Source organism: Orbicella faveolata, unplaced genomic scaffold, assembly GCF_042242905.1.
Source record: "Orbicella faveolata isolate gen_17 unplaced genomic scaffold, um_ofav_v1 contig_36, whole genome shotgun sequence".
Lineage (NCBI taxonomy): Eukaryota > Metazoa > Cnidaria > Anthozoa > Scleractinia > Merulinidae > Orbicella > Orbicella faveolata.
In genome coordinates, this window is record NW_028301565.1 from 7,042,368 (window position 1) to 7,070,367 (window position 28,000).

The 28,000-nt window shown below is 39.4% G+C and overlaps 1 protein-coding gene across 1 annotated transcript; it reads right to left on the minus strand.

Moving 5' to 3' along the window:
* On the minus strand, positions 1 to 28,000 carry LOC110064685 (laminin subunit alpha-3-like). Its single transcript, XM_089274688.1, has 29 exons — positions 27,249 to 28,000; positions 24,814 to 25,056; positions 22,468 to 22,573; positions 21,728 to 21,895; positions 21,002 to 21,166; positions 20,745 to 20,857; positions 19,570 to 19,782; positions 18,855 to 19,025; positions 18,105 to 18,386; positions 17,249 to 17,429; positions 16,432 to 16,581; positions 15,890 to 16,171; positions 15,368 to 15,713; positions 14,386 to 14,632; positions 13,380 to 13,558; positions 12,693 to 12,907; positions 12,153 to 12,379; positions 11,432 to 11,609; positions 10,676 to 10,866; positions 9,972 to 10,065; positions 9,394 to 9,531; positions 8,159 to 8,412; positions 7,188 to 7,487; positions 6,185 to 6,580; positions 5,111 to 5,394; positions 4,500 to 4,641; positions 3,261 to 3,437; positions 2,641 to 2,785; positions 1 to 2,187 (listed from the first exon to the last, which is right to left on the minus strand). Exons 1-29 carry the CDS (start codon positions 27,843 to 27,845, stop codon positions 2,042 to 2,044), a joined length of 6,330 nt encoding a protein of 2,109 aa, XP_089130814.1. The 5' UTR covers positions 27,846 to 28,000; the 3' UTR covers positions 1 to 2,041.

The following is a 28,000-nucleotide window of genomic DNA, read 5'->3' on the forward strand; positions in this document are numbered from 1 at the left end:
TAGTTTGGAATATACTGCAAGAGAGTTTTAATAAACTACTTTACTTACTTACTTACATACAGTATCATCAACTCAATTTATTACGAATAAAAACGTATTTATTGCCATTAAAAATTCACTGTAAAAATGCCTGGTATTCTTTATCCTATAAATAAATACTGTACAGCAAACTATTTATCGTACGATTTTACATGCTACCTATCTAAATTGATCGGAGCGAAATCATTATATACATTGGCTGCCATCTAAAAGCGATGGTATCCTGTTTTCACATAAAATCAGCTGGGTGTTTATTATAAACGGCGGTTCGATCTCACTGTTTAAAACAGGGTCATTGTTCAAATTCAGTGATTACAATGGGTGTTTCCAAAAAGAATCTAAAACCTCTCAATGTCCTTCTTAATTGAGTATCGAGCCATAAATGCTGATGAACATTAAGTTTAGTGAAACCATGGTTAATAGAGGGAAATGGTTAAGAAACCTGGCAAAGTTCTTTGTTGTATGTTCTTGTTTGCTATTTTGGGGGTTGACCCTGTAGAGAACCTGGCAAAATACAAAAGGTGGTTATGTGTGCTCATACAACTAACCAATAGAAGCATTGCGATTATGTAATCATGCATAGTCAATGAGCATAAAACAAAAGATGTGCAGGGTCAAGGGCCTTCCAACATAAATCTTAGCCTGTTTGTTTGCTTCTTTCATGTTTACCGGGCTTCTTAACCATTTCCCTCCCACCTGCGCTGACCCTCAACAATGAAAGACTCGGCGAAAGAGACAATCGTCCACCTTCTACATTAAATGCAGACTGAAAATAAGTTGTACCACAATGTCATTTAGTACGCGTGGGTTAAATTTGGTTCTGTACCTGCATCACGAAAATTGATCTACAAAAAGGAAACGGAAAGCAACAACACAAACAAACGTGTTCTTGGCAATAAAATTCTATTTTTTTTTTTCACTAAAAACTCCAAACTTTATAATTGACTCAGTTTTCTACGTGGCCAAATTTACTAAATTCGCACCCCCGCAAAAATAAAGGACATTAGGTAGGTCATAAAAAATATTCAGTAGGGTTTCACTACTAACCTGATCTCGTAAAAAACGTAAAACATTAGTTACATGTAAAAACACCGGTCATGTTATCTGGTTTCGAAATTAAAACAGCTTTAAAAACGAGGAGCAAAAATTTCCATAACAAAGGTATGGTTACTAGCCCGGATAAAAGCAACCACGAACAATTTTCTACAAAAAGCTGTACTAGAAACGAAGTTTTGACAGTGACGTTAAAGATCTAAAAAACATTCGCGCTTTTAGATTCTTTCGCATATATTTTTCTTGACTTGTTAAATCCAAAACATCACGCAATATATAACCAGTATTGATACGACTTCTGTTCAAACTAGGTCACGGGGTCTGTAGGGAGAAACCCCCGTCTCCATTTTTTCCGTTCTCCGAACATTCCTTCCGCGATGACATTTTACCAGCCCAACAAGTGAACATACGGTTGGGAGAAGTTTTAATAATAATCAAAACTTACTAAATTTGCACCCCGCAAAAATAAAGGACATTAGGTAGGTCATAAAAAATATTCAGTAGGGTTTCACTACTAACCTGATCTCGTAAAAAACGTAAAACATTAGTTACATGTAAAAACACCGGTCATGTTATCAAACTTAATTCGTGCCTGCCGATTTTCATACGACCTCAAAATATTTGACCGTCTCTAAATAATATATTAATAATCTAAACAGATTCTCAGTATTCCGTTTGTCAATGATTTGGAACTACTGTTCGTGTTTTCACTCCAAAACACGACCATTTGGTAAAACATTTGATCTAGAACCCTAATAAACCGAATTCTCGTAATGCCAGCATGTAATGCGTAAAGACGCCAGCCATATAAAATTAGCCTCCAGAGGCCATCACAAAGTATGACGTTGAGTTGACTGTTAAGCTCTAGAATAATAGCTATTCTTAAAATATACACACAACTGTGGATGTCTTCTGTTGTTCTGACCAGCTTCAAATGCTCCGGTAGTCATCATGCTGCGCCCGCACAACGTGAGTACTGGTCAGCGGCCACACTAAACTCAGCCAACAAATCATCAGCCTCTCTTTCAAGCTCCTGTATCTCAAGGCCCAGTCTCTCAAGTTCGTCTCTCTGTGCCATGTACTGTGCCAACAATTCTAAAAGACAAACAACGACAAATTGTTGATGCTCAATCCATTACCCATGGTTCCTAGAGCCCCTTTAATTTGAAGAACAAGTGAACCCACCTATGTGAATATGTTCATTCATTTGTTTTCTACTATTTGGCTTGGAAGAAAAACTACTGTACAGTAGTCGAAAAACGAAATTGCTGTCAGTTCGGAGGCGGTTTTAAAAAGTTAAACGCAACGTTGAATAATACAAAGGAGAAAAACATCTCCATTCTTCTATTTTAATTTTTAAATATCTACAGGACCATTTCCAGTCCCCAGCGGTCACGTAAATGATAACCTCAGTCCTAGTCCTCTTCGCAGCTGTTATTTGGATCGCTTGCGCGACGATCCATGGAACGGCTTACGAACTCAGTCCGCAGGAGCACTCAAAAGAAAATGTTTCCATTGCGTGACTTCAAAGATCAAAGAAGTGCATACCTTCCGCCTCTGTCACGTCATCTAGCAGTTGTTCTGAGTTCTGATGAGTTTGTTGTACTTCTGACAGATTTCCATTTGCTGCTTCGAAGGACGAGTTTACCTGAGCTGCCACCGGTGGTAATGACGCGCTGCTGCTGTCGAATATCTGTGAAAGAGAAATAAATAAACTTCAATGACGATAAAAGTCACGACAGCTACGTTTTAGGACAGCAGAAGCATCGCCTAATTAACTAACTTGGTGATCACAATTGTTAAGTTCAATCTGCTTGGAACTTCAGAATTGATGCGATTTACCTTCGGACAAAACAAGACCTTTTCGTGAACAGATATTCGATCTCCTCTCACCTGCTTATCAATGTGCGTAAAGGACTGATTCAAGATCCGACTTGTAGAAATCAGCTGCGCTCTTTTATAGCATTACAAAAATAAGCGTCAATAGCATGACAGACGAAGCGACCAACATCGCAGATGAAGTGCGCGCCATGACCATGCCAGTTAGTTACTTGCTTTGTTTACATTCACCTATCAACTGCAATTTGTTGCCTAGAGGTTCCTATATACACCACACTATCTGTTACAAACGTAAACACGACAGCTAATGGAGATAGTCAGCAACTCACCTCTTTCGCTTGCTCGGAGATGTTAAACGCCATCTCAGCCGTGTGCGAGGCATTTTGTGCCTCCCTCTTGGCGGTATCAAAGCACATCAGGCCTTCTTCCATATCATCAAGGGTGCTGTTTATTTTCGTTAATACACTCCGCCCTAAGGAGTATGACGCTGAGAAGCTGGTTTCAACCTGACAGGAACGGAGAGAACCTCTTCAGGTTAACATGTGCAAGCACAACAGCATGAACATCTACCGCAAGCTTATAATGCAAGCATGATTACACAAACAGCGTCAGCTGACTTCAAAGAAAACAATAACTTTCACGCTAATCGCTCTCAGGTGAGCTACTCCTTTGTCCGACGACTCAAAACAATGCCTAGTAAGCTTTTATGATTGACCGGCAAAACAATACATGATAAATTACGCAAACTTATCTGCCTCTTTCCCGCCCAAAAGGCAAATGTGTCCATTTTTTTCGCGGTTTTTTTGGGTAAACTTAACAACAGTAAACAAAAGAATGTGCCCCCGCCTTCGAAGACTTATCACGTCGACTTTAAGTGCTGATCGCAGGTTAGCCAATTCCAATCGTTTGGGTTTTCACAAAAGACTAACTTCAAAAGTCACCGCTACTTTTGCATGTTGCTTAAAACCTTTTATCCCCAAGTTCAACATCAACTTTCTCATGACCATTTCCCATACATTTTCTACACTGTCCTTGAGAGAATTTTTTTTACTTATGTCCTGAAAATAGTCGCTATTACGTCAGTTTATTCAATGCCTAGTCATTCGAAAACGAAGTAAGTTCAGGCATAGTTAATAGAGGTCCCCTCTATTAACTATGGTTCAGGAGACGGAGAAAACCAAAAAGCCACCTGCTTATACATTGATACAATGTGGCTGTTTGACTTTTGAGTAGCAGAGAAGTCTAGTAAGCCATTACTACGAAGTGCTGGCCTTCTTTTCGCGTTTAACCACCGAGGGGCTAAGGCGAGAACAGCCTCGCTTAGACCCCAAGGGGTTAAGCCTTAGAAGACGGCTGACACTTCAAAATAGTACGATATCAGAATGTCAACAAGGTAGAGAGTGCTAGAAATTCCGCTTTTCGCTCTTAAAGCGAGAAGTGTAATATTTGACGAGTAAAAAATAGGCACATTTTTCACTTCTCGCTTGGCGACTGACCCCCCTGCTAACATGGGTAGACAACGGTGCGGCGTGCCTTCGCTGTAATGAGACTGGAGGGTGTTTACTTACTGTTTCAGTGATATTGTTGATGTTAGCAATCATTTCATCAGTATGTCCTTGTAAAGTCATCACTTCGTGTCTGACGTGCTCCGATGAATTTAAAGCTGTTTCGATGTCCTCTACTTGGTTGAGAGTCTCTTGAGCCACGTTTCTTAATAGGAAAAAAAAAATTTCATTAGGAACCACAGTTTATATAAGGTAATTTCGTAACGACGCTTTGCAAAGCCGAAGAAAACAACCCGGGACTTTCAGCTGCTGGTTTGGGCGGCGTCTGGGAGGAGGCTCATGTTTGGACTTCACAAGCGCGTACGTCCAAGCTCATTGTACTTGCCGCCTCGTTCTCGTACCTTTGCCGCTTGCGCACAAGACCCAAACATAAGCTTACTCACAGGTTAGCAAGAAACAAAAAGGGAAAACGTGTCAACACAAAAAGTTCATATTTTTATAATTTAAAATTAAAACTAACTACCCTAGTACATCGTTATAGATCCGCCAAAGTTCGTCTTGAAAAAAAGTTTACAAAAAGACAAACGCAAATCACGGACACCTTTGAGTTTAGCCGCCAAATTTGTCGCGCCCAATTCTTGCAACAAATCCCAATCTGGCAAGCTATAACTTACATGGCCCTTTGTGAGAGTGCTTCCACTTCCCTGGCTTGTTTAAGACCCTCCTGTGCAGCTTCCAAAGTCTGGTTTACCATTTCTTGGCTGACGTTCGTGTTGAGGATCTGATCAGTCAAGTTCTGGATCTGCTGCAGACTAACTGGCATGGTCATGGCGCGCACTTCATCTGCGATGTTGGTCGCTTCGTCTGTCATGTTATTGACCCTGGCTATTGTATTTATTCCTGATGTTACGTTACTGATGGCATCTTGCGTTTGTCTGAGCACCCTTGTTGCATTTTCCTATCAATTCAAATGCAATTAAAGTTTTTTAGATGGTCCATTTAATGAACGTAGTAACGTGCTTGAGTGTGGATAGGACCACACTAGGTGTCTCCTTACCAGACCTCAGGTCAAAGACAACGCCGGGGAAACGCGACCATGTTTCTTTAGGTGCGGTGCACCATGATCCGAGTGATCTTGGATCACTGCTCCTGATCCAGATCACCCCAAAGGAACGCACCCTCTATGTCGAATAATTCAACAATTAAACGAGACTTACCTGTAAGTTGAAGTTTGATTTGAATTCTATCTGTCACCAAGCACTGAGGGATTACGTGCCCGCCCTAGGTTTTTCATGCCCAACCCTTTCGTGGCTTGGTGCTGGATTTTCCACTGCACACATGGTAAGTGCTTTAAAAACTGAGTTCGCGCAGGCGCAATGCTATCTCACGTGAGCCCTCAGTGCGGTGACAGAATAGAATTGGCCGTTAAAAAGTGCTTGTTGCTGGAATTTGTGTCGCACAGCCGGGTTATGGCAGGTGCTTTAAGAAGTGGTCGGAACAAACAGCAGTTGTGAAATCAAATCATCACAAGAAAAAAAAAATTCTTATCAGACCCCCTCCTCAAACTCATGTGTAAATGTAACATCATGATGTCGTGAAGACTTTTAAGCTGTTACCGACTGCATGTTCGCGCTTTTTCCTGATTGGCCCATAAGAATCGGAAACTCTTCGGGTTTACGAGGATTCCCCACGAACGTTTGTTCCCGGGGACTTGTAAAGGAAAACGTCTTTTAAGCAAGCAGACTTACGTTAAACTCCATAGCTGTATCCAAGGCGTTTTCTGCTTCACGGTTAACTTGCATAGCATCCGAATGAGCGTTAGTGGCATTGTGCCGTGCAATCTGTGCTTCTCGTCTTCGTTGACCTGCCTCGTTCTTGGCTCGAGTTGCCGTATCCATAGCCATTGTCAAATTAACATTTGCTTGCTCGCCGAAATTTTCAGCCTGCGACACGAGCTCCTGTAACAGATCGTTGATTCTTCTGATTTCCTCTAGCCTCAAGGAATTGTTACGGTATAAACTCTGAAAGTCGCTCCCAAGGTCTGACTCGACTTCTTCTCTTAGAGATGAAACCAGCCTTAGTTGGTCCAAAGAAACACTGATTTGCGCAGCTGCACGGTGAGCCGTGGAGTTCGCCAACTGAATCTGAAAGGCACAAGGGGAAACACTTGTTAATTTAAGTATCATCGATTCCTGACTGAATCTGCACAGCTAAAAACTAAGTTACGTAGCTCACAGGAGACAGCAACAAAGTTTATCATAACAAAACAGTATTCAACACATAAACAGGACCTGTTAGAGGTAAGGACGAGTCACCTCGACGACAATAGAAATGGAATACAACATAGAGAAGCTTGAAAACTAAGAGCCACAGGTTTTTCAAGCTTGGCTAGGATCTTTTTGACACTTTGCAGATCATAAGTGTTTCAAAAAGGAATCCCTTAGGGACCGGGTGCGATGAAAAGCTGCTGTATTGTCAGGCTAGGAATCTCTCTAAGATATTTACAAAACGTGAATGGTGTCTCTCCAAAATTACGGGATGCCCGAATTTAAGGGGTTCTTTAAAAAAAGAAAAGGACTGACTGAGCTTCTATTTGGGCCAAAATAGAGTGCCCTTAGTAACAAGGTGGCCGTATTAACGGGGTGGCAGTAAGGCTAGGTTACACTGTAATATATAGGAAAGAGAGAATTACTCAACCTAAAAAGCAAATATACTCAGTTACTACAAGTGCAACTAGTTTGTTTCACTCACCATACTGTAACTGCTTTGGATACTGCTATAGTTCGCGTGTCCTGATTCATTAGCTTGCATAGCTCTCTGACGGTAACTCGTTGCCATGGCTTCAATGCATTGCCAGTCCACGATCACACTCACCCCTCCCCCGCTGGGGCAAACCACAGGGAATGATGGGTACATGGAAGGGATAGCGGGTACGATTCTAACGCTTCCGTTAAAGTCGACCACATGTTCTGAGAGGTAGGTCTGTGCGTCTTCAATGAAACTTTGAGAATCGTTCAGTTCCAGCTGGAGTGAACTGATGGAGCTTTGAATCTGCAAAATCGTCATTTATTTAACTTAAGACTGGCTATATTTTCTGTCCTTTAGGCGATAACATCTACATCTTCATCTACATTTATTAAGTTGGTAAAGTCATTAAGACATCGCACCAACTAAATTATAAAAGTTGATTATAAAATATATAAATAAATGAATAACTAAATAAATAAACTCTGATAATACATATATAAAAATAGATGAATTATAGAAGTCGGAGTATGATATAAAAATATATAGTTTAAACGTCTATTGATTCTTAGCTAAATAGGGAAGTAATATATAAGATAAATATATAAGACAAAGATCTAGAAAGAGCACTTTTGGACTAAGAAAGAAAAAATAAATCATCATCAATGTTACATAAAAGAACAATTAAGGCTCTATACTCGTGACTTTGCGGAAAATTCAATACGGTTGGTCGGGTTTGTTTTGAAAGTTGTTGGTCTCACAGCCACGAATCCAAGAATTTACTGTCTTCGGTAGTTTGTTTATGAAAAGCACTTGAACCAACCGCAGAAGCCTTGTAGTTTTGACAGGGTGGCAAAACAATCCCAGGTATCACTGGGCGCTTAAGTGCCCAGCCTTCTAAACCTTCGGACGGTAACTCTCAAGCCGGATGAGACGCTCAAACCAAAAAGCAAATAACAAATTTCTCTATCATTTACCCTGTTGATTTGTTGTTGTTTCTTCTGCAAATTCTCTCTTCCACCACTACTGAATATCTCTTCTGCATAAGACACATTGGTTTTTAACATCTGAAGCGTCTTGTTGATACTGTCCACTGACATGCTCCCGAATGATTCCAGCAGTTCAGTTACATTACCATTCAGCTCGTCAACTTTGCTCGTCTCTCTAGTGATAATGATTTCCCAGTTCAAATAACAGTCTTCCGTGCACGGGTGACACATGGGTGGAGTCCCTGCAGAACAAAATCAATTCAGTTTTAGCACAGAAGTTAAGATAAATTAATTCTTATCTCTTCTTTCTTTTGGAGAATCTTTGCTGACGTCATTTTTCGTCATTAACATACGACTTCACGCAGAGAAGGCATCATGCAAGACACAAATTGACTACAAACGTTTTAAAAGCTTGTGAAACTTGGTAATAGGCGAACTTTTGGCTCTTTGGGTGTAATATCCGAGAAACTGGCTTTCAAAAACTGCAAAATTTCTGGGTGGCAAAAGCGCTCATGAGTCCATACATTCTTTGTGACATTTTAAGTTTTTTAACCCGTGTCACACAAAAAGTATTCAATAAATCGGGTTCAAATTCCTTAGCTTAGAAAAATAGTGCTGTGTCCTTTCAATATTCAGAACTAATGTTTTCGTAGCTTCACCAGAAAACTGTATCGCTAATGCTAATGAAGCAAATATTGTAAACAAACATTCGAGCATTATGGTCCACTTTGTTCAAATTTATAAATGACTGCTATCGGGTAGGCAAAGGCCATGCATGCTAAGATTAGATCATTTCAGCTCGTTTCAAACTTTTCAAGTCTGTATACAGAAAGTCAGGAAATTAGACATTTCCACCTAAGCTTATGTAGTTTTACACCATCTGTACTTCTTGCTGGTCTAGTTTAGAATTTAAGTAATAGAACGGTTTTCAACCGAGTGTCTTGTCTTGTCAAATTCAAAGTAGTCACACATAACAAAAATTAAGCCAAGCAAAAGCAAACCGCGCTTAACGTAAAAGCACTTCAACGACGCTAACCGCGGGAAAACGGCGCGGCTGACCAAGTTGTGATTGGCGAGTTTTGGTTGGCTGAGTGAGTCAGTGGCGCAAGTTTTTAAACCAATCACGGAGCCAACTAAAGCAAGCCAAAGCATTTCAGGGTTACTTCTATCACTCAATCAAAACCGCTCTAACCAATCCCAGTGAAGTAAGTTTTGATACTCACCCACGGTGCGCTTGGCGCATGTGTCACACTGCCTGCCGCCGTACAGTCCTCCTGCTAAACTGACACTGCACTCACACTGACCGCTCTCAGCGTCACATGTGGTGTTGGCAACAGTTTGGTTTGCTACGCAATTGCATTCTGAAAACAGAGCAGTCAACCCAACAATAAATAAAACATGGACCGAACGAACTCACAGAGTATAACCTCTGCATGAACATGGATAAACTGAATTAGTGTAATCACTGAAAAGATGTCAAGACTTTAATAGCTTATAAGAAACAACTACGGTGCAACAGAAGAATCATCTAGCCGCAAATATCTCCTGTCTTACAAAAGAATTTTTTAAAGGTGTGAATGCAACGAGTGCTTCCCAGTTTCCACACAAATCGAACTCGAACTTACTTCTAGCCTTTTATAAAATGTTTAGCCACAAATGGGCCGGTTGCTGTGGTGCAATCCATATTCTACAGTTTCACACGTGATTGGGAATGAAAACTTAAACACTACAGTGGCTGCAAGCTCTATCTGCACTGTGTGATTTTATTATCGACAAATAACAGTGAATCTGTACTTCATACCTAAACAACTACGTGTGACATCAAAGAAGTCTGCATCGCACATGTCACACTTGCGACCAATCACGTTTGGCTTACAGCTGCAGTTACCGTGCAACTGAAATGAAATGAAAAATATAAATAAATAAATATTAGGCTAAAATTAACAGCTTGCGTGTTATTTCACCAATCAATTAAATCCCTTAGAATACATGTACAAGAAAAAAGTGATGACTCGTTTATTTTACAAACATCGCATATCTTAGACTGCAGTGCAGGCGTCTTCAGTGTGTTCACAAGTTATCGGTATTAGCTCGTGATCGAGTAGATTTGCCGCCATGTTGGCTTAGGAAAAGTGGGCGGGAATAGTTTGAATCCAAGATGGGGCTCGTTTGATAAAAATGCGCTCGCTCGCCAAAATACACCTGCATTGCAGGTTACGAATCTCTCTGAAAGTTTCTTTTTCCCAAAGGCACTGCTCCGATGCAGATGCAAGAGAGTAAGAAATTATGTTTACCTTAAGGATTGGGCGGGCGAGACAAAAGAAAATACCCTCGTAACCCTCTCAAAATCTCTTCAGGATCGATTTGGCCAGAGTTTAAGGCCGGTGACCGATGGTAAGACTAAGTGTCCTCCAATGTTTATTTTAATTCTGCAATACCGCACGAAATCACAACTGCGATGTGTCCAGCTAAGTCACTAAGACAGAGACCGCATAGATGGCTTACCGAGTCACACTGCAGATCATCTGATCCATCGCTGTTACAGTTACAAGGCATACAGCCATACTCAGTGTAATTGAAGGCATTCTCTTCACACCTGTCACACAACCTGCCCGTGACATACGGCTGGCAGTAACACGAGCCAGTCACGTTGTTACACACGTTACTGACGGCGCCAACAGACGAACAGTTACAACCTGGAAAGGAGTGAAACACCATGATATTAGGTGGCTTAAGAGAACTCAAAAGAACCACGTTGCTTAGCAACCTGACGAAAGACAAACGTATCGCCCAGTCTCTTGTCGACTGAGGCCTCGTCCACACCACGCCGGGGGAATTTGAAAACGGAGCTTTCACTCTGAAAAACCATCCGTACACACTACACCAGAGGAATTTAAAAACGCAACAATCACCGGTGATTTTGTTTGGAAAAACTCGTGAGGTCATCGTTTTCAAAAAGCTCCGTTTTCAAAATGTTTTCTGTCCCCACGAAAACGCAAAGCCGGCGTTTTCAAATTCCCCAGGTTTGAAGAGCGTTTTCGAAAAGCTTCGTTATCGTGACGGATTAAGTGTGGACGGTAGGCCTAATACAACCATGGAACTAAAACTGCGTTTTCAAATTCCTCCGGCGTGGTGTGGACTGGGCCTGAGAAAGCTGTCTGGCGCTCATTTACTAAGTATTCTGCTTGAATTCATTCTAAGACAAATTGTCAGTGAAATGAGATCGCGCTTCTTCAAATCCGCAAGATAGACTTCACTTACGTGAACAAGTTTTATTTAATGCATTTCCGTGGAATTCCGGCGCACACCACTGGCAGTTGAATCCAGTCGTATTATAAAGACACTTGAGACACTGTCCAGTCGTGGTGTTACAGTTACCTCTGGAATCAAGGTCTATGTTGCCACTGCACGCGCACTTGCGACACTCGCCATCTTGTTCCTGCAAGAAAAACGATACCTTAAGAAAACATCACAGCGGTTTTACCAATGAATGGTAGCGAATCAAACCAGAAACAATCATGTGACCCACAATTAGCGTCAAAAACCAATCAGTACATGAAGCAGAAACAAGCGACTATGAGAAGCGAGAGAAACGCGCGTAAATCAAACCTCGAGTGGTTCTAGTCAGGGAGCCAAATGACCGCCATTCGATTGGCAAAGACAACGCTTTCAATCACTGTTTACTGAAGGTTGCCCTAGTTTATAATGATTCAATACTGTTACATAGCTCGTGAAAAGCAAACCTGAGGTAGCCAATCATCTGATTATTTCAGCCACTTGATTATTAATGCTGTGTGTCACAATATACACACTGTAATGCTTTGTCAATACACCTTGTGCACATGCTTAGAAATATCACAACAAACCAATCTCGTCAGGTGATCACCAAAGGCAGCCGAATACAAGATTGAAAGTCAGTTAACGCCACTGAATTTCAGGTAATCGGAAATTCAGCCCAGGATTCAGACAATGACCCACTCACCCTCGGCCGTCCAAAGTAGCCATCCATGCACCTGTCACAGTATCTTCCTTCATGACCCGCTGAGCAGTTAATACAGGTTGGCAGACCATCATTTGAAAGTACGCAGGTTCTGGCAAACTGATTCACGGCATTTGGTCCCGCGGGACATGGGCAAGGGCTACAGTCCTCGGGTGTCCCATTAGTAGCGTTACCATACCAACCATCAGAGCACTTTTCGCAATGATCACCTGACAAAAAGTGAAAAAAGTGAGTAAAGAAGAAAAGGTAACAACAGAAGCTAGGCAAATGATTTAAGAAATTTTCCTGGCGCTTGGAAAATGTTTTCAGTGCTACAAAATACTTGTACAGCCAACAACTCTGTTGAAACTGCTGTACTAAGACAATGCTTAAAGTGCCAATGCATATTTTCAGAAAACAATGGCTCAAGACAGGTCGAGAGAAAAAAAAAATTAACCCTGGTCTAATGCTTTACTTACGAAACGATGGAGAATCGTACACTAAATACTACATGGCTGCTAAGGCTCAAAGCGAGATCCCTACCTGTAGTGTTGTGTTGACAGTCCATACACACACCAGTCTCGGGATGACACGAGTTTGAGTGTCCATTACACTGGCATGGTACACACGTGACATATGGTCCTCCATTTGGCGTGACACGCGTGTATCCGCTGGCACACTGTTCACAGAACTGACCATCGTACTCTGGAGGGCATGAACAAGTCTCCACATTTGAAGCATTTTCTTCTCCACTTTTCCTGAAAGTTAAAGTAAAATTGTTGAAAAAATAAAACCTCTTTTTCTTCCTTCGTCGAAACGCGAGTGAATTACGTTTGCATGGTCGAAAGCCCACAGTCAACGGGCAGTATTACGTGTGGTGCTGATTGTTTTTTTCTCAATTTGCAACTTGGAACGTAACATTTGTTTCAAGTTCATCACCCCTGTTTGCATTCTGTTTTTAATCGTTCACAACTTTAACCACTCCAGTCTTGTTTCCTTATCGTTTATCGACGTCTTTTCATGTTTCTTACGTTAATATGTAACCTTCAATAAGATTGATTAAAACTTTCAGGTTCCCTTCCCTTAGAATTATTTGCACAATGTAAAATATGATGGGTTCCGGGTTAAACTCATTTTTTCCCGTGTACACTTACATGTATGTCTGTATAACAAAGTGGAGTGAAAAATGCCCCTCTCCTTTTCACCAAGTTGAATATAGCTATCACTCACCTACTGCTGACAGTCAAAGCAATGTCCGCCAACCGGCTGAATTGCTGAGTTGTTAGTGTTGTCCACTTGGCTCTGATACGCAGTGATGTCAAATGACTCAAGACTCGTATCATTTCATCGCTAGTGGGCTGTCGTCCAGACGTGTTTCCCACTCTCCAGTTACTCTCAAAAAGTTTAACCTGAAAACAGAATGAATTGAGTTAACTTACCCACCACTTCCTGGTACGACGCACTCTACACCTGAGTGGAGATTGTACTGTCAGAGTAAAGCAAACATAACAGGAACATAACACAGTGACCTCCAACAGGGCTTGCTCGATCCACGCCTATGCAGCACGCTAACCATTTGGCCGTCACGACTCCCACAAATATATACAATTTTTCTAAAAGCATTCTTTAAAGGAGCTCAGTCACGAAAAGTTTAGCCTAAATTTTTCAAATTCGTCGTTTGTAATCTGTGTCAATCTTCTCCATCCTTGGCCATCCTTGTTCCTTTATGGTTTATCATTATCTCTTTGGTGTTTTTCTATCTTATTAAACTGTTATTTTCAGGTTTCCTACCATTTAAAGGTAATTTTGTTTGTGGTCAAAATAACTCAAAATACCATGACTGAGCTCCTTTAAACGGTTTGTTCATTTACGAGGAACACAGCAATACATTTTGTCGCAAAACGTCATTGGAAACTAAAAAGCATTGTTGGGCATATTACCAAAGAAGTTGTAATTTCTTTTCATCTTCCGTAGCAATGTTAACGCAAATTGCAAAATAGATAAGAATAATAGATACAAAAACGTATTTTAACAAGCAATGCAGCAGCACTGCTATGAGACAAGTTGCAAAAAAATGTTGCTCATGTTGTATGTTACAGGTGAACTTGCTTATAGCTGATACGATTCACCCATAAAGTAAAAAAAAATTGTGTGTGAAGACAAGGCTACAGGTGAATCAAAACTTAATGAAAGCCCTGAACTTGATTACTTTACCATTATTTAGCCTTATTCTTACCTCGTATTTTTCAAAAGTATTTCCACCAGGCGGAGGAGTAGCAAGGCTAGTGACGAGTGGCTGGTCAAACCACTTGCCTTCCAGAATAACATCACCCTTGGACGATGCTGCAGGGCTTGACGCATTGTCCTGCTGTAAATGGAAGGACAATGCAAACGAGTATGCAAATCTCTGGTCTCCAAGGTACTTATCAGGTGCAACAAAATACACATCCTCTGAACCAGCTGTGTCAACTTTCAATGATCCTCTGAAAAAAAAGAAGAAAAAAAATCATATATTTCTGAATACCTGCACACAAGGGAAACCACAAAGAAAAGACTGCAGCTCTATCATAAGATTGAGGGCAGATGGGTGAAAATGGAGACTCCTGGAAATGCTGACTACTGTAATATAATTGACAAATGTTTGTCCTTGATGAACAGAGAAACTGTACATTTGTATGAAAATGCTGGTAGCAGGGAGGAAATATTTTGCTACGTTTTAGGCTTGCAGAAACGAATGCTTTTAAAAAAGTAACTACAGTCAATCCTGTATTAAGCAGCCACCTGATAAACGGCCACCCATATTAGGCAGCCAGTAATCAAAGTTCCGATGGGGTCTTTTCTATTGTTTTCACCTCTATTAAACGGCTAGCCCCGTTTATGCAGCCACCATCCATTCTCCAAGTGTGGTCATTTTAATAGGGGCTGAACTGTAGTGTTAATAGGATGCAAAATTCTGAAGGTGAACATCAAAACGTGCTCTCTTATATACAGTGTCTGAGGTCAAGACTCTTCTTCCAGCAGGACCCAAAAGTTGCCAAAACAATTTTTGTACAATAGTCTTTGAAAAGGAGCAGGCTAGAGTTTTATTTGGGGCAGAAAGACAAACCTAGCCTAAAGATTATGAGAAGTGCAATCAAGGAAAATCTTGGTCCCTTAGGGTCACAGCACCTGCAAATAAGAACACTCTCAACTCAACGTAGAATTCAAACTTCACTTACTTCTCGATGCTAATTGTTACGATCCAATCCAGCTCAAGCTCTACTGGGTCCCCAGCACTGTTATTCGCAGTCCAGTTATCAAAATCAGCATTGGATGAAAAGACAGACAGATTTGTGGTTATCTGTGAAACAAACCATCCTTGGTCGCTCAAGCAGTTTGATGACTTATTTGAACACTGGCATTTCAGACAACCCTCGGAATTGTTGACACTTAAACCATAATAGCCAGAAGGACAAGTGTCGCATTGATGGCCAACAGAATGCTCCTTGCAAGGGCATTGGCCAGTTGTCTTGTTACAAACAGGATTCATACTTCCTGCAAGATTACATTCACATGGCACACAACCTGTGGGAAAAAAAAGAAAAACTTCGAAACATGTAGATGCACATAAAACAGGATTTAGAATGACTCATATACACCAGTTTTTAGTTACAGTTTACTCATATTGAACTCTATCAGATTATTGTCATTGTCAAACCAGAAATTTTCGTATCTTAGTACTTTCACACCCATGTATCTACCTTGATTTGTGAGATTGTAAAACTGATCGGCGCATCCTGTACATTTCCCACCATTTATACCAGGCTTGCAGCTGCAAATACCACTGTTGCCGTCACACTGAAGGTTGCTAGAGTACACAGGGTTGCAATTACAGGGAGAACAGCCTGCACCACTGTTGAAATCATAGAAATTTGTCTGGCAGCTATCACAATGCAGGCCAACCACATTTTCCCTACACGAACACTGTCCTGTCTCCAGATGGCAAGAACTTTCATTTGCACCAATCACACTGCAGGCACATGCTGTAAATAAAACAGAAATAAGAAGCTGCATTATTAATACCAAGGATCTGACTCCATTCCTTCAGTGGAAATTTCAACCACACCATGGCTAATTGCAGCCATAGTCCTTTGCACACAATGCAGACCTATGGTGCTACTGACTAGGTATTAGCAGAGTTGAGCTAACATTTACTGTACTAACTGCGTGCGTCACAATACATTGATTGGCTTGTCAGGAATATAAATGTACGAACAATGCACAATCCTAATGACTACCTCACCTTGGCAGCCTTGGCCAGAGCTGAAATTAAAGTAATCAGGCCTGCACTGATGACATGTACGACCAATCACATTAGGCTTGCAGGAACACTGCCCTCCATTTCTGTCACATTCCTCAGGGTTGTTAGATCCTACTGAGCTACAGTTGCAACCTGCATGAAAAACATAGCGTGTCAGTATGCCCCAAATATATACAAAGTACAACCACAATGTTACAATACAACTGTATTGTCACTGTTGTACAGTGGTGTAAGCAAATGTTAACACATTACATTCCTCAAAAAACCTTGCCACAGTGCAAAGTTCTCTGCTATTATTTATTTCACAATAGGTTTACTCTTGACATACTTTGCAATAAACAGCCACTTCATTAGTAAAGATTGACCGAACTTTTTCAATTTTAACTAGAAGTGGTTTGAATTTTAATTACATACATTGTAAAGTGCCATTGAGCTCTGGAAATGAGCGCTTTATTAATTCATTTATCATCATCATCATCATTATTATTATTATTATTATAACAAGAACTTTATTCAGAAAACGTACAATTTTTATAAGTAACATACTGTGGCCATTAGAAATACATGTAATAGTACGTATGTTCTAGTCAAAATTTTTCAAGGTTGTCATGTGCAATCCATCTCAATCTTCCAGTAACTAAGATTATCATCACTACTCCCATTAATGTTTTTCAACCTAGGTTTGCTCCATTTTTGTGAGGTTTTCTTCAATAATTTTGAAGGTGATCTTTTAAAAACTGACTTAACATACTTTACTTTACTTTATGACAGAATTTTGTAAAAAAGACTTCCTAATTACTTTGTCCTTCACCAAAGATGTCACCAAACACTGGGGAAAGTGCACGGCTGCCTTCTTCAGAATTTGCTGACCATGTACGCAATGAAGCTGACGAGTTGTAATAAATTGTCATATTTTCTTGCACTTCAGCAGAAGCTTCCTGGAATGCCTCATACTCTGGAACAGTCGGCATGACCACAATCTGGATAAAAATTAATAATTAAGATAAGTACTACAGTCACACCTCTGTGAATGGAAAATGTTTTCTATGGTAAAGACAATTTCAAGTAAATAAATATATCTTTTGGGACTAAAAATAAGTGCTTGTCTGCAGTTTTCAGGTTTTCAATCAAGTTAAGAAACCAAGAGTTGTTACAAGTAACATCTAATTAGTGTAATTATTGCAGCAGCAAGCTATCTTACATTATTAAGGCAAACACAACAATACTGCAAGCTGATGTGTGTAAGGCAAAACATCTTGACTTGGTCAAGAAATGAAAAGGTGCCTGTCCTAGACACATCAGCAATTCATTTGGTTGATCAGGGTAAATCAAGCATTCACCAACTTTCAATCATAATCAAGCTCAATAAAGGTCACGTGAAAAAGCTGTTGACTAAGTTAGGCCAGACTGGGAAAGAAATAGCTCTTATTGCAGTTGAGCCTGCTGTCAAATGTTCCTTTGTTTAAAAAGGCATACAAACGAGGCGAACGGGTCAATACAATGCAAAATTGACCCTTTGGCCTTTTTGTATGTCAAACTGCTGATAACTTCAACAGCAGCTACCACTAGGCTCGGTCAATACATTTACATGACGTATGCCATATGTCGGGCCCTCCTGCTAAGTCAATAAGATACAGCAGATGGATCAAACTCACTGAGTCCACCACAATTTCTGCATCTGGCAATGCTCTTCGCCTCCGTCGGCTGGACACAGCAGCTTGCAGAGCACTCCCAGATGGAATTTCAAGTGTGACAAGATACTGACCAGCCGACAAGCATTGACTGCCATAATCAATAGCTTCATTCCCAGATGATACTGCTTTGTTAAGAATGTATGGTTCATTGCTGGTGATCTGAACATTGTTGTTGCAGGAAAATGGAGTAAAAGCTGTTCGTAGCGAAGCAGTTATCTTAATCAAACTCCAGTCATAATTTGTCTGGAAAATAAAAGGCACATTCAAGTAAATCAGTCATCAGATGAATGAGGATCAAAGAAAGTAATTTATGGAGAGAGTGCAAAAAAAGAATCCCCAAAATAAATTATTAATAGAATTACAGTGTTTTAAAGTTACATGTATGTCCTGTATTCAGCACAAGTACTTTAAGCTTCAAGCGCTGAGAAACAGGAGCACTAAACAATGCACAGCAAAATTCTTACAACCAATCAACCAGGCTTGTCACAAAGTTTTGAAGTTGCTGGCTTTGCTGTTGAAGTAGTTGTCTGACCTTTGATTTTCCTAAAGAATTGGACCGATAGCTCCGCAGAGTGGCAGAACAAGATAATGAAGCAGAAGGTAAATGTCGCCAGCAGCCAGCTACATGTACTTTTGACAACCCCACATCAGTCATACTTTAACTTAACATTGCAAATCTAAGTCTGGTCTGCAAGATGGAAAAACCCTTACCATGTATCGCAGAACAAAATTAAAAAATCCAGTTTTTGGAATGTTTACTGTGAAGTCAAGCTTAGTTGAAGATAGGTTGTTGGCACCCTCATTTAGTATCACACCCACTACTAGAACACTGTCGCCAGCAGTGTTAGTGATTGTTGTGTAATTGATCCTCTTTGCTGGTGGCTGCGGAAAAAAAAGTATAGACTGACATTACAAAAAACCCTTTGCAGATTGCCAGTGGTAATCCCATAGTCTTAGTTAACACAATTCTCATCAAATGTTATAACATGCCCTCTTACTCAAGATACAATATAGGTATGTCGTGGTTCAGTTGCTATACTGGTTCTTGGAGGATTTGGAGGATAGAAAACAGGATGAAGAAGAGCAGATCAAGATGATTTTAAGAAATTGCTAGCCTGATGTTCAATTACAGTAAAACAAAAAAAAAACCTAATTAAGCTACAATCTGGCCACCAATGTCTGACCATTTTATCAGGGTAGTCATATTGATCTAAGAGGCTCTTACATGTACATAAAAAAAATGGCTGACCAGGGTTTTGTTTGGGCCAGAAAGAAAGTGTCCATAATAACAAGATGGGCAAAAGCAGGCTTGCACTTTATCTCCTACAACCTTGATTTTTGATACATAAAGAAGATTTGAAGTCTTTGCACAGGCTAATAATTATTGGTCTACAGAATCATGCTGTGTTCTATACTAAATACTTACAGTCCTAGGTGTAGCATCCTCAGCTTGGAATGTCACGAAATCTACACTTGGCACAAAGAATCCTGAATCAATCACATCACATTTGACACCAGAGAATCTTGGTCGGCAGTAGCACTGACCAGATGAGGAACAAGACGTATTGACCGAGCCAGCCAGGTCGCAGTTGCAAGCAGTACAACCAGGATTTTGAGAAGTCAAACCATAGTACCCATCCTGAGTAAACAATTGGCGATTAATTGTCATTCAAATGATTTAATTTTTTTGTCAAATGATAAAATTGTGGAAGATGCAGTGGGGAAATGGCTAACATACTACATTTTGTATCAAACAGTCCAGGTTCCACCATTGACCTTGCTACTGTGTTGTATTCATGGGTAAGACACTTAAAGTCGGCTCAAGGCCTCTCTACCTGGGTCTATTAAATGGATACTGGCAAATAATATTGTTTCCACCACCTGACAACAATTTTGGAGTTAGCCTGTGAAGGACTAGTATCCCAGCCAGGGAAAGTAAAAAATATTCTTAGCTGCTTCTGCACCGGCCTGATGGGCTACTGGGCTTGAATACAGATTCTTTAATAAGTTACCTTTACCCACAAAATGTGCCTAGCACAGGTGTACATAAAATAAAATCCCATGTTAAAGCCCTGGGCTCATATAACTTCATAAGGAGTTTTGGGTGGGACTATAAATGGAAGGGGCTTATATCTGGGGGGGGAGGAGGGAAGGGGAGGCATATAACTGGGAGGCTTTAAAGTGGGATTTTACAGTATTAAATGGATATACCGGTACCAGCAGATGTTGGGACAACCCAACCAAACTTTGGAGGGCAACCTTCAATTGACTAGGTTCCTACCCAGGGATCAACAGCAATAGTCCTAAACACCTTATACTGCAGAACGATGAGTGTAAAGTGAGGTGGTCCAGCCACTAGCCCCAAAGAAGCTTTCACAGTAAAACTGCAACACATAAAAATTATAAAATCATAGCTCTTTGCCCTTACCAGCCTTGTTAGCTCAACAACAACATACCCTAAGCAATGTTTAGGACTTTGTGGGCTAGTACAGTACCTGGAACTTTGTCTTTATCAGGAAACATTGCAATTCTCAACAGACAAAACTATCTCTCACAGGACCAGTCATTCAATAAATTAAATAACTGTACAATATTACCCACCTGGCACTGATTGCAAGTCCGCCCAGTCAATAATTCTTTACAGGGGCACTGACCAGACACTTTATCACACACATCAGAACTGTTCACTGTCCCGGTTAAGTTACACTGACATCCTGAAGGAGAGACAACAGGATCAATTATTGATACCATTATAAATATTACAAAAAAGGTACATTCCTGAAGAGAGAGTCTACAGGTGCATAACTGATAAAATTATTTCTGACTTGCTTCATACACTGTATCTCAAGCAAACCCACCTTCACAGCCTGCCTCATTGCTTGCACTTAATTTCCAGTATGTATCACGGCACACATCACAGGCCCTTCCTGTAACATGACTCTTACAATCACACTGGCCAGTATTAACGTCACACCGTGAGCTGTCTGCTGAACTGTTTAAACCAGGTACATTACATGCACATGCTGAAATGAACAAGAATTTATAAATATTATCTAGCGGAGCGGTGAGCAAGAAAAGCACTTACCAAGAGATATAAAACAGCCAGTGTTGTGAAAAGGTTTTGTAATGATAATGTGTGCTTATTGCTTTCAAGAGAATCCAGATATTCTACAACTGCAAAAATTTAGGATTGATACAATCTGAAGCCAAGAAAGCCAACCAAATAACATAAAATTAGGCCGTCAAAACACTTCATGGTGCAATCCAATATTGTGATTTTTAGTTTCTAAAGTTAGTTTCAATAACTTTGTTTAATACTAAGTTTCAATATTTCCTAGTTTCTTCAAAGTTCCTAAAGCTCTTTCTCAACACTGCATACGGTACAGTGAGTACTGTGAGTAATTAGTAATTAAGTTAATTTTACAGTTCAAATAAAGCTTGTTGTTGTTGTTGAGTGCACCAGCCATGGTATCAAGCATGACCCTTGCAGTCGGTTATAATATTATACTTAATTCAGAGAGCTACATGAACATGTGTATTCTGAAGCTATACAAAAGGTTGCTTTGTCAAAACAGTGAACTTACCAAGACAAGTGTTCGAGTCATTTTGAGGAACAGCTGCATTTCTGTAAAAGGACACTTTGCAGAGCTCACAGTTATCCCCGACTGTGTTGTGTTTGCAATCATCACAAACTCCATATCCTTTAGTTTCATTATATGTGCAGCTATCGGCATGATTGTTACACTCACATGCTGCAACATAAAAGACAAATAGAACATGTAGGTTAACCCCTATCTTTCTACACATATGATGCACTACTGACATAACTAGGGATGGCAAGTTGTTGGGGTATAGCTGTACCTACAGCTGTACCACTGTACATGGTTGGATCCACGAAACTCTCAATCCTATTTCCAAATCTCACAAGTTTTGTAGTGCACAGTACTGTAAGTGAGTCACAAGATCTAAGGGTCTTAAGATTTGCTTTTTTGTTGTTATTATTTTTCTTCCTTTAAAAATAAAACTGCATGACTGGGTATATGTTAATACAGGAAATGTAATCCAATTTCTAGCTACATCATATCAGGAGTACTTGATCATCACATCTTGAGTTTGGAATTTAACATAATGCAATGCACAATGTACATTAAGTCTAAACAGCACATCTTAGACTCACTTTTATAACATCATCTAAATCTTGGTCTGGGATTTTCAAACATGTTTCTCAAAGACTGTGTGAGTCTCTGATTTCACCATTCACCACTCACAGTCACCACTCAGGCCTATTACCTGTACTTGACCTGTTTGTATGTCAATAGCTCACCTTCACAAGCTTCACGCATTCGATAAGGCTTGTTGTTGAAAAGAGGCAAACACTTCTCGCAGTTAGACCCAGCAGTGTTCCTCTCACATTTACACTTGGAAAAGTCCTGCAAATCAATTTACAATGCAGTTTATTGAATGAAGGGGGGAGGCACGGTGGCCTCATGGTTAGTGCGCTCGTCTCCGGATCGAGCGGTCCGGGTTCGAGCCCTGGCCGGGGACATTGTGTTGTGTTCTTGGGCAAGACACTTTACTCTCACAGTGCCTCTCTCCACCCAGGTGTATAAATGGGTACCGGCGAACTTAATGCTGGGGGTAACCCTGCGATGGACTAGCATCCCATCCAGGGGGGAGTAGAAATACTCCTAGTCACTTCATGCTACAGAAACCGGGATAAGCTCCGGCCTGATGGGTCACTTGGCTCGCATGCAGACTTTACCTTTATTGAATGAAAGTAACGATGAAAGCATTAAAAGGAAAGAGATCTACTCAGTGAATGAATCAGAAACCAGAAGAATGATTATACACATGTAGCTACAATATAGAAGGTACAGCAGGGCTCAAAAAAAGTGCTGTCCAGTCATCCTGGACAAGAAGATTTTCCTCCTAAGCAAGTAACTTTTCATTCTTACTTGCCCGATGGGCCAGAGATCAGTCAAGTCGTCTGCCAACTAAATCATTAAAAGAGCAATCTAAGACTTGTCCAGGGCAAGCATCATTTGAGAAATACTTGTCCTACAGTGTAAGGACAAGCTGGAATTCAAGTTTCCTTTGAGGGCTGTACAGTATAGGTACAATGAATTCATTCTTGAATAAAAGACTTAATTTAAGTGTCAATGGTATTTAGCTTAAAAAAACTAATTGGGGACACTATTTACATATTAAAATATACCTTAGCTACATATTAAAGTTAAAATTATTTACAATTTAATTCAAAACAAAAACTTTTAATAAATGAATAAAATAAACCTTAGCTATATGAAGTTAAAATTGTTTTCAATTTAATTCGAAACAAAAGCCCTTAAAAGATAATAAATAAATAAATAAATAAATAAGTAAATAAATAAATTTACCAAAGGGTCTTGATAGCACAAGTGTTGTAAATATTTTTAAAAACACAACAACGCTTTTCAGTTTTCGGAACATGTTTCGATGTTTCAAACATCATCATCAGCCATAATGAATATATAAGGTTTACAGAAAGATTGTTATTATATATGTAACAGCCTATACAATGAACCTTTATAAATTTTAAATTAACGTAACATGCAAACTTATTTAAACTAACCAATAAAAATTTTGAAAAGAACAATAGTGAAAAACCACTAAGCTGAAATAGATACATTTAAAAGTATAACGATAAATTGACATGCTCAACTTGTTTGTTGAGTTCTGGATTTAACCATTCAATATGAAAACTCTCCTTGATTTTAAGTTGTGAGAAAGTCTTAGCAAAATCAATAATTTTAAAACTGGAGGATCATCATCGACATTGACAAGTCAGTTAAGGGTTATCTCAAAAAGATCAAAACCACAGAACAGGATGTAGATACAGCAACACCTGACACATCCAAATGCCATTTTCATAAACTACCATATATTGGTTTTTATTCTACCTACACAGGGAAGAAAATTCCATCTATTATTAATAAGTATTGCACAGATTTAAATGTAAAAGTTATATTCTCTCCTTTCAAACTTAGCAGTATGTTTAGTCCTAAAGATTTCATTCCCAAGTCTCTAAAATCATGTGTTGTGTACCAGTTTACGTGTGCGAGCTGTGGAGCTCATTATATTGGTAAAACCATAGGCATTTTCACACACGTGTTAATGAACATCTTTTTCGGGACAAAAATTCCCATGTTTTTAAACATCTCGATTGTTCTGAGCAATGTCGAGACAAGTGTGATGCCTCCAGTTTTAAAATGATTGATTTTGCTAAGACTTTCTCACAACTTAAAATCAAGGAGAGTTTTCATATTGAACGGTTAAATCCAGAACTCAACAAACAAGTTGAGCATGTCAATTTATTGTTACACTTTTAAATGTATCTATTTCAACTTAGTGGTTTTTCACTATTGTTCTTTTCAAAATTTTTATTGGTTAGTTTAAATAAGTTTGCATTTTACGCTAATTTAAATTTATAAAGGCTCATTGTATAGGCTGTTACACATATAATAACGATCTTTCTGTAAACCTTATATATTCATTATGGCTGATGATGTTTGAAACATCGAAACATGTTCCGAAAACTGAAAAGCGTTGTTGTGTTTTTAAAACTAAATAAATAAATGAAGTAAATAAATGAATGAAATATGTGAATGTAGAGATTCTTCCCCAAACTTACCTCTGGATCACACTCTGAAGCCTGTCCATTGCAGTGGCAGGAAGCTAACACATCCCAGTCTGACACGGTAAAGTAGAAACTCCTCTTGAGTGATTCTGTAACTGACTCTAGGTCAAACCCACTTGGTGTAATGAATTTCACTAATACCATTCTGATATTTGTCATAAGAAAGAAAGCCTGTTTCTCTGCATCGTTGAGCAGATCCTGTGCAGCATCTGGATCACGCATTGGAGAATAAAAAAGCTGTAACATAAAAAGGACAATAATTATCAACTTAACATCAAAATCTGACATTCAAGCAATCTGTGATTGATTTACAATAATATTATTATACATCAGTGTCTTATTCCTAATTCTGTGAGCTGCAAATTATTCTTGATATTTTGGAACCTGTTGATCACAGTTGCATTGCCTCATTGTACCAGGAGCAACTTCAAGGGATCCTTCCAAGGAATCCTACTGTAATCAACATTTTATTGGATATGTTGGTCTTTGACAAGTAAAGTTGTTTCACTACTCTATCGGTTCACTAATTGTAGCATAGGTAACTATGGTAACAGCAGTAAGCAGTGAGTAACACATGGAACATTAATACCACTTTCTAGAAGACCACAAAGGACTTGGACTTTCTCATTTTAAAGACAATACTTATTCAAAATGATCCATTACTAAAAGAAAACCAATCTGCAAGTACACAATGCAAAACAATCCCGTTTAATTCAACACAATCATGTACTTTTGATAATCTCAGACATCACTTCCTGATGTGCTGATCAACAAGGCAAACAACACAATCATGAAACTGTGGCAACTGATTTTGATACAGCTAGCACAACAAAATTCCGTCAAGTAGAAAATGAAATAATTTTTACCCACACTTTAACTCACCCTTGGTTTAGCTGGTCCAAACATGGGTAAAATTGGGAGCAATACTGTTATTACATAATATAAGCATTTCTTTGTACCCAAACATGCATAGCAACCAAATGTTTTGCAGTGAGCACTGATAGCTGATCACCTACAAAAGTAATATCTTGAAAGCCAAGAATTGAAAACTTACTATTTAAGAGTCATTTCAAAGCTACAAGAAAAAGCAAGTTTTAAGCTCGAAGCCAATGCTAAATTTCCAGTCTGTTCTTTGATATTCATTAATCAACTAACTGCCACTCACTGTACTGTTATTCGTTTGTACATTTCTTTACCCTATGTTACAAAGTAAGATTAATAATTTTTGTCACGAAGAAACCAGAAAACGTTAAAAAAATGACTCGAGAATCTTAATAGAAACCTAGGTCACAAAAGGCAAACTTATCTTGCATTTATTATGGAACGATTTGATAACAAACATCCACGTTTTGACTGAAAATGCAGAAATGAAGAAACGCGATTTCACAATTTGTACATTTGCGTTCTCGAGCCAAAGACTAAGAGTTTATGCAAAATCAATAACTGTGCCTTTTTTTCTTTTTTCTCTATACAGCATCTATCACTATTCTACTGGAAGTAGATCTCGTGTGATGTTATCTCTAAGGAATTTATGAATCACCGACTGTTAACAATGGCTTCACTTCTGTTTATGTACAAATTTCAGACGACTGCATTCCATAAGCGTGAAAGTTTTATGCGACCACAGCAGGATCTAAACATGCAGGCACCAGTTGTTCTATACACGATAAATAAGATAAATGCTATATTTTATTCACAATGAGAATTATTCCAAGGTAATAACTTCACAACAATGATTAACGATTAGAACGACACATTTCACATTGTAAGTAGACGAAATAAACAACTGTCAATTGTTGTTGTAGCACGTACGATCTTCATGTTAAACTTAAAATGGAAAATCATCGATCGATTGATTCGAAAAAAATATAAGCGTTAGCGTCGCGAAACGGGATTTAAACTGAAAGATTCCTGCTTTATCGTGAAGAAGACAAATTACGTGTCAATCAATAGTTGGCAGCTAAGAGTGAAATGGCAACATGATCCTTAGAAATGAAATAAATTTCAGTAAACACTTCGTTTCTAAGATTCTGTGTTTACTAGGAAGTATGGAAAAGATTTCCTTTCGAAAACCCTTCATCGAAGGCTAACAAGGATTTTAGGAAGCAAAAATTTATAATGAAAGTAAAATTGAAGTAAAGCAGACTTAAGACAAAGCTAGCATTTGGCATAATAAGTTTTAAACCTCGACTTACGGGTTACAGAAAACCTCGACAACCGCAGTTTTCTGGTCTAAATAAACGCAGAAACCGCTTCGAACAAACATCAACCCCAATCCGGCATTTGAGCAGGTGGCATACTGTCTAGTATTTCGCAATTTACAATAACAGAAATAAAGAATCAGGCTAGTATTAACGCTTAGGATATCAGGTTCATTTCACTTTTCGCTTTTTCAAACCACAGATTTGAAATTAAATAAATAAGCTTACCTGCAAGTCAGGGTTTGTATCTGGTTCTATTTTGAAGCACTGGACTTTCAAACCGTCTCTTTCGTCTTCTGGTGTTTCCGGCATGTTAAAAGACTCGGTGCAGTTCGTTGCAAAGTATGTTAAAGGATTGTAAGTGATTCCCGAATCATTTGACTTCAAAAAGTACATCGCTGCAGGTAGTTCATGGTAAAAAGTCACCACAGACCGATATAGCATAAAAGTTCTTCCAATATCTAGCTGCAAAACAACAGGGTACTCGAAGTTTTTAGATTTCCAGAACTTATCATCGGCAAAAGGATCGTTCACAAATGTCGGAGGATGTTCGTTATTTGGATCATTCGCGTTGCAGACTTTGGAGCAGTCCAACTTATTGCAGTACACTTCTGCCGGGTCTCCACAAGTTGAATTCGCTGTTACATTGAAATCTCCAGAAATATCCGCAGGCGGTGGATAACAAGGTCCACTACTACATGCATCCTGGCACGAAACAATCTGAGCTGCAAAAATTGCAAGCAAACACGACACGGCGAAGTTCGTACACCCACAATTCGAACGCGGTTGCAAATGGAAGCGTCTCCGAATTTGCCGCATTTTCATTCAAAACTGCTATCTGTTCAGCTGCATTTACCCGTTTTATAATCCAGAGCCGATGAACTTTGGTTTACCTTTCTTCAGGAACTACAATTCTGAGGTTCGAAGTAAGTCTTTGAAAAAGCCGTGCAAGAACGTTTCCCGTTTCGACTGAATAGAAT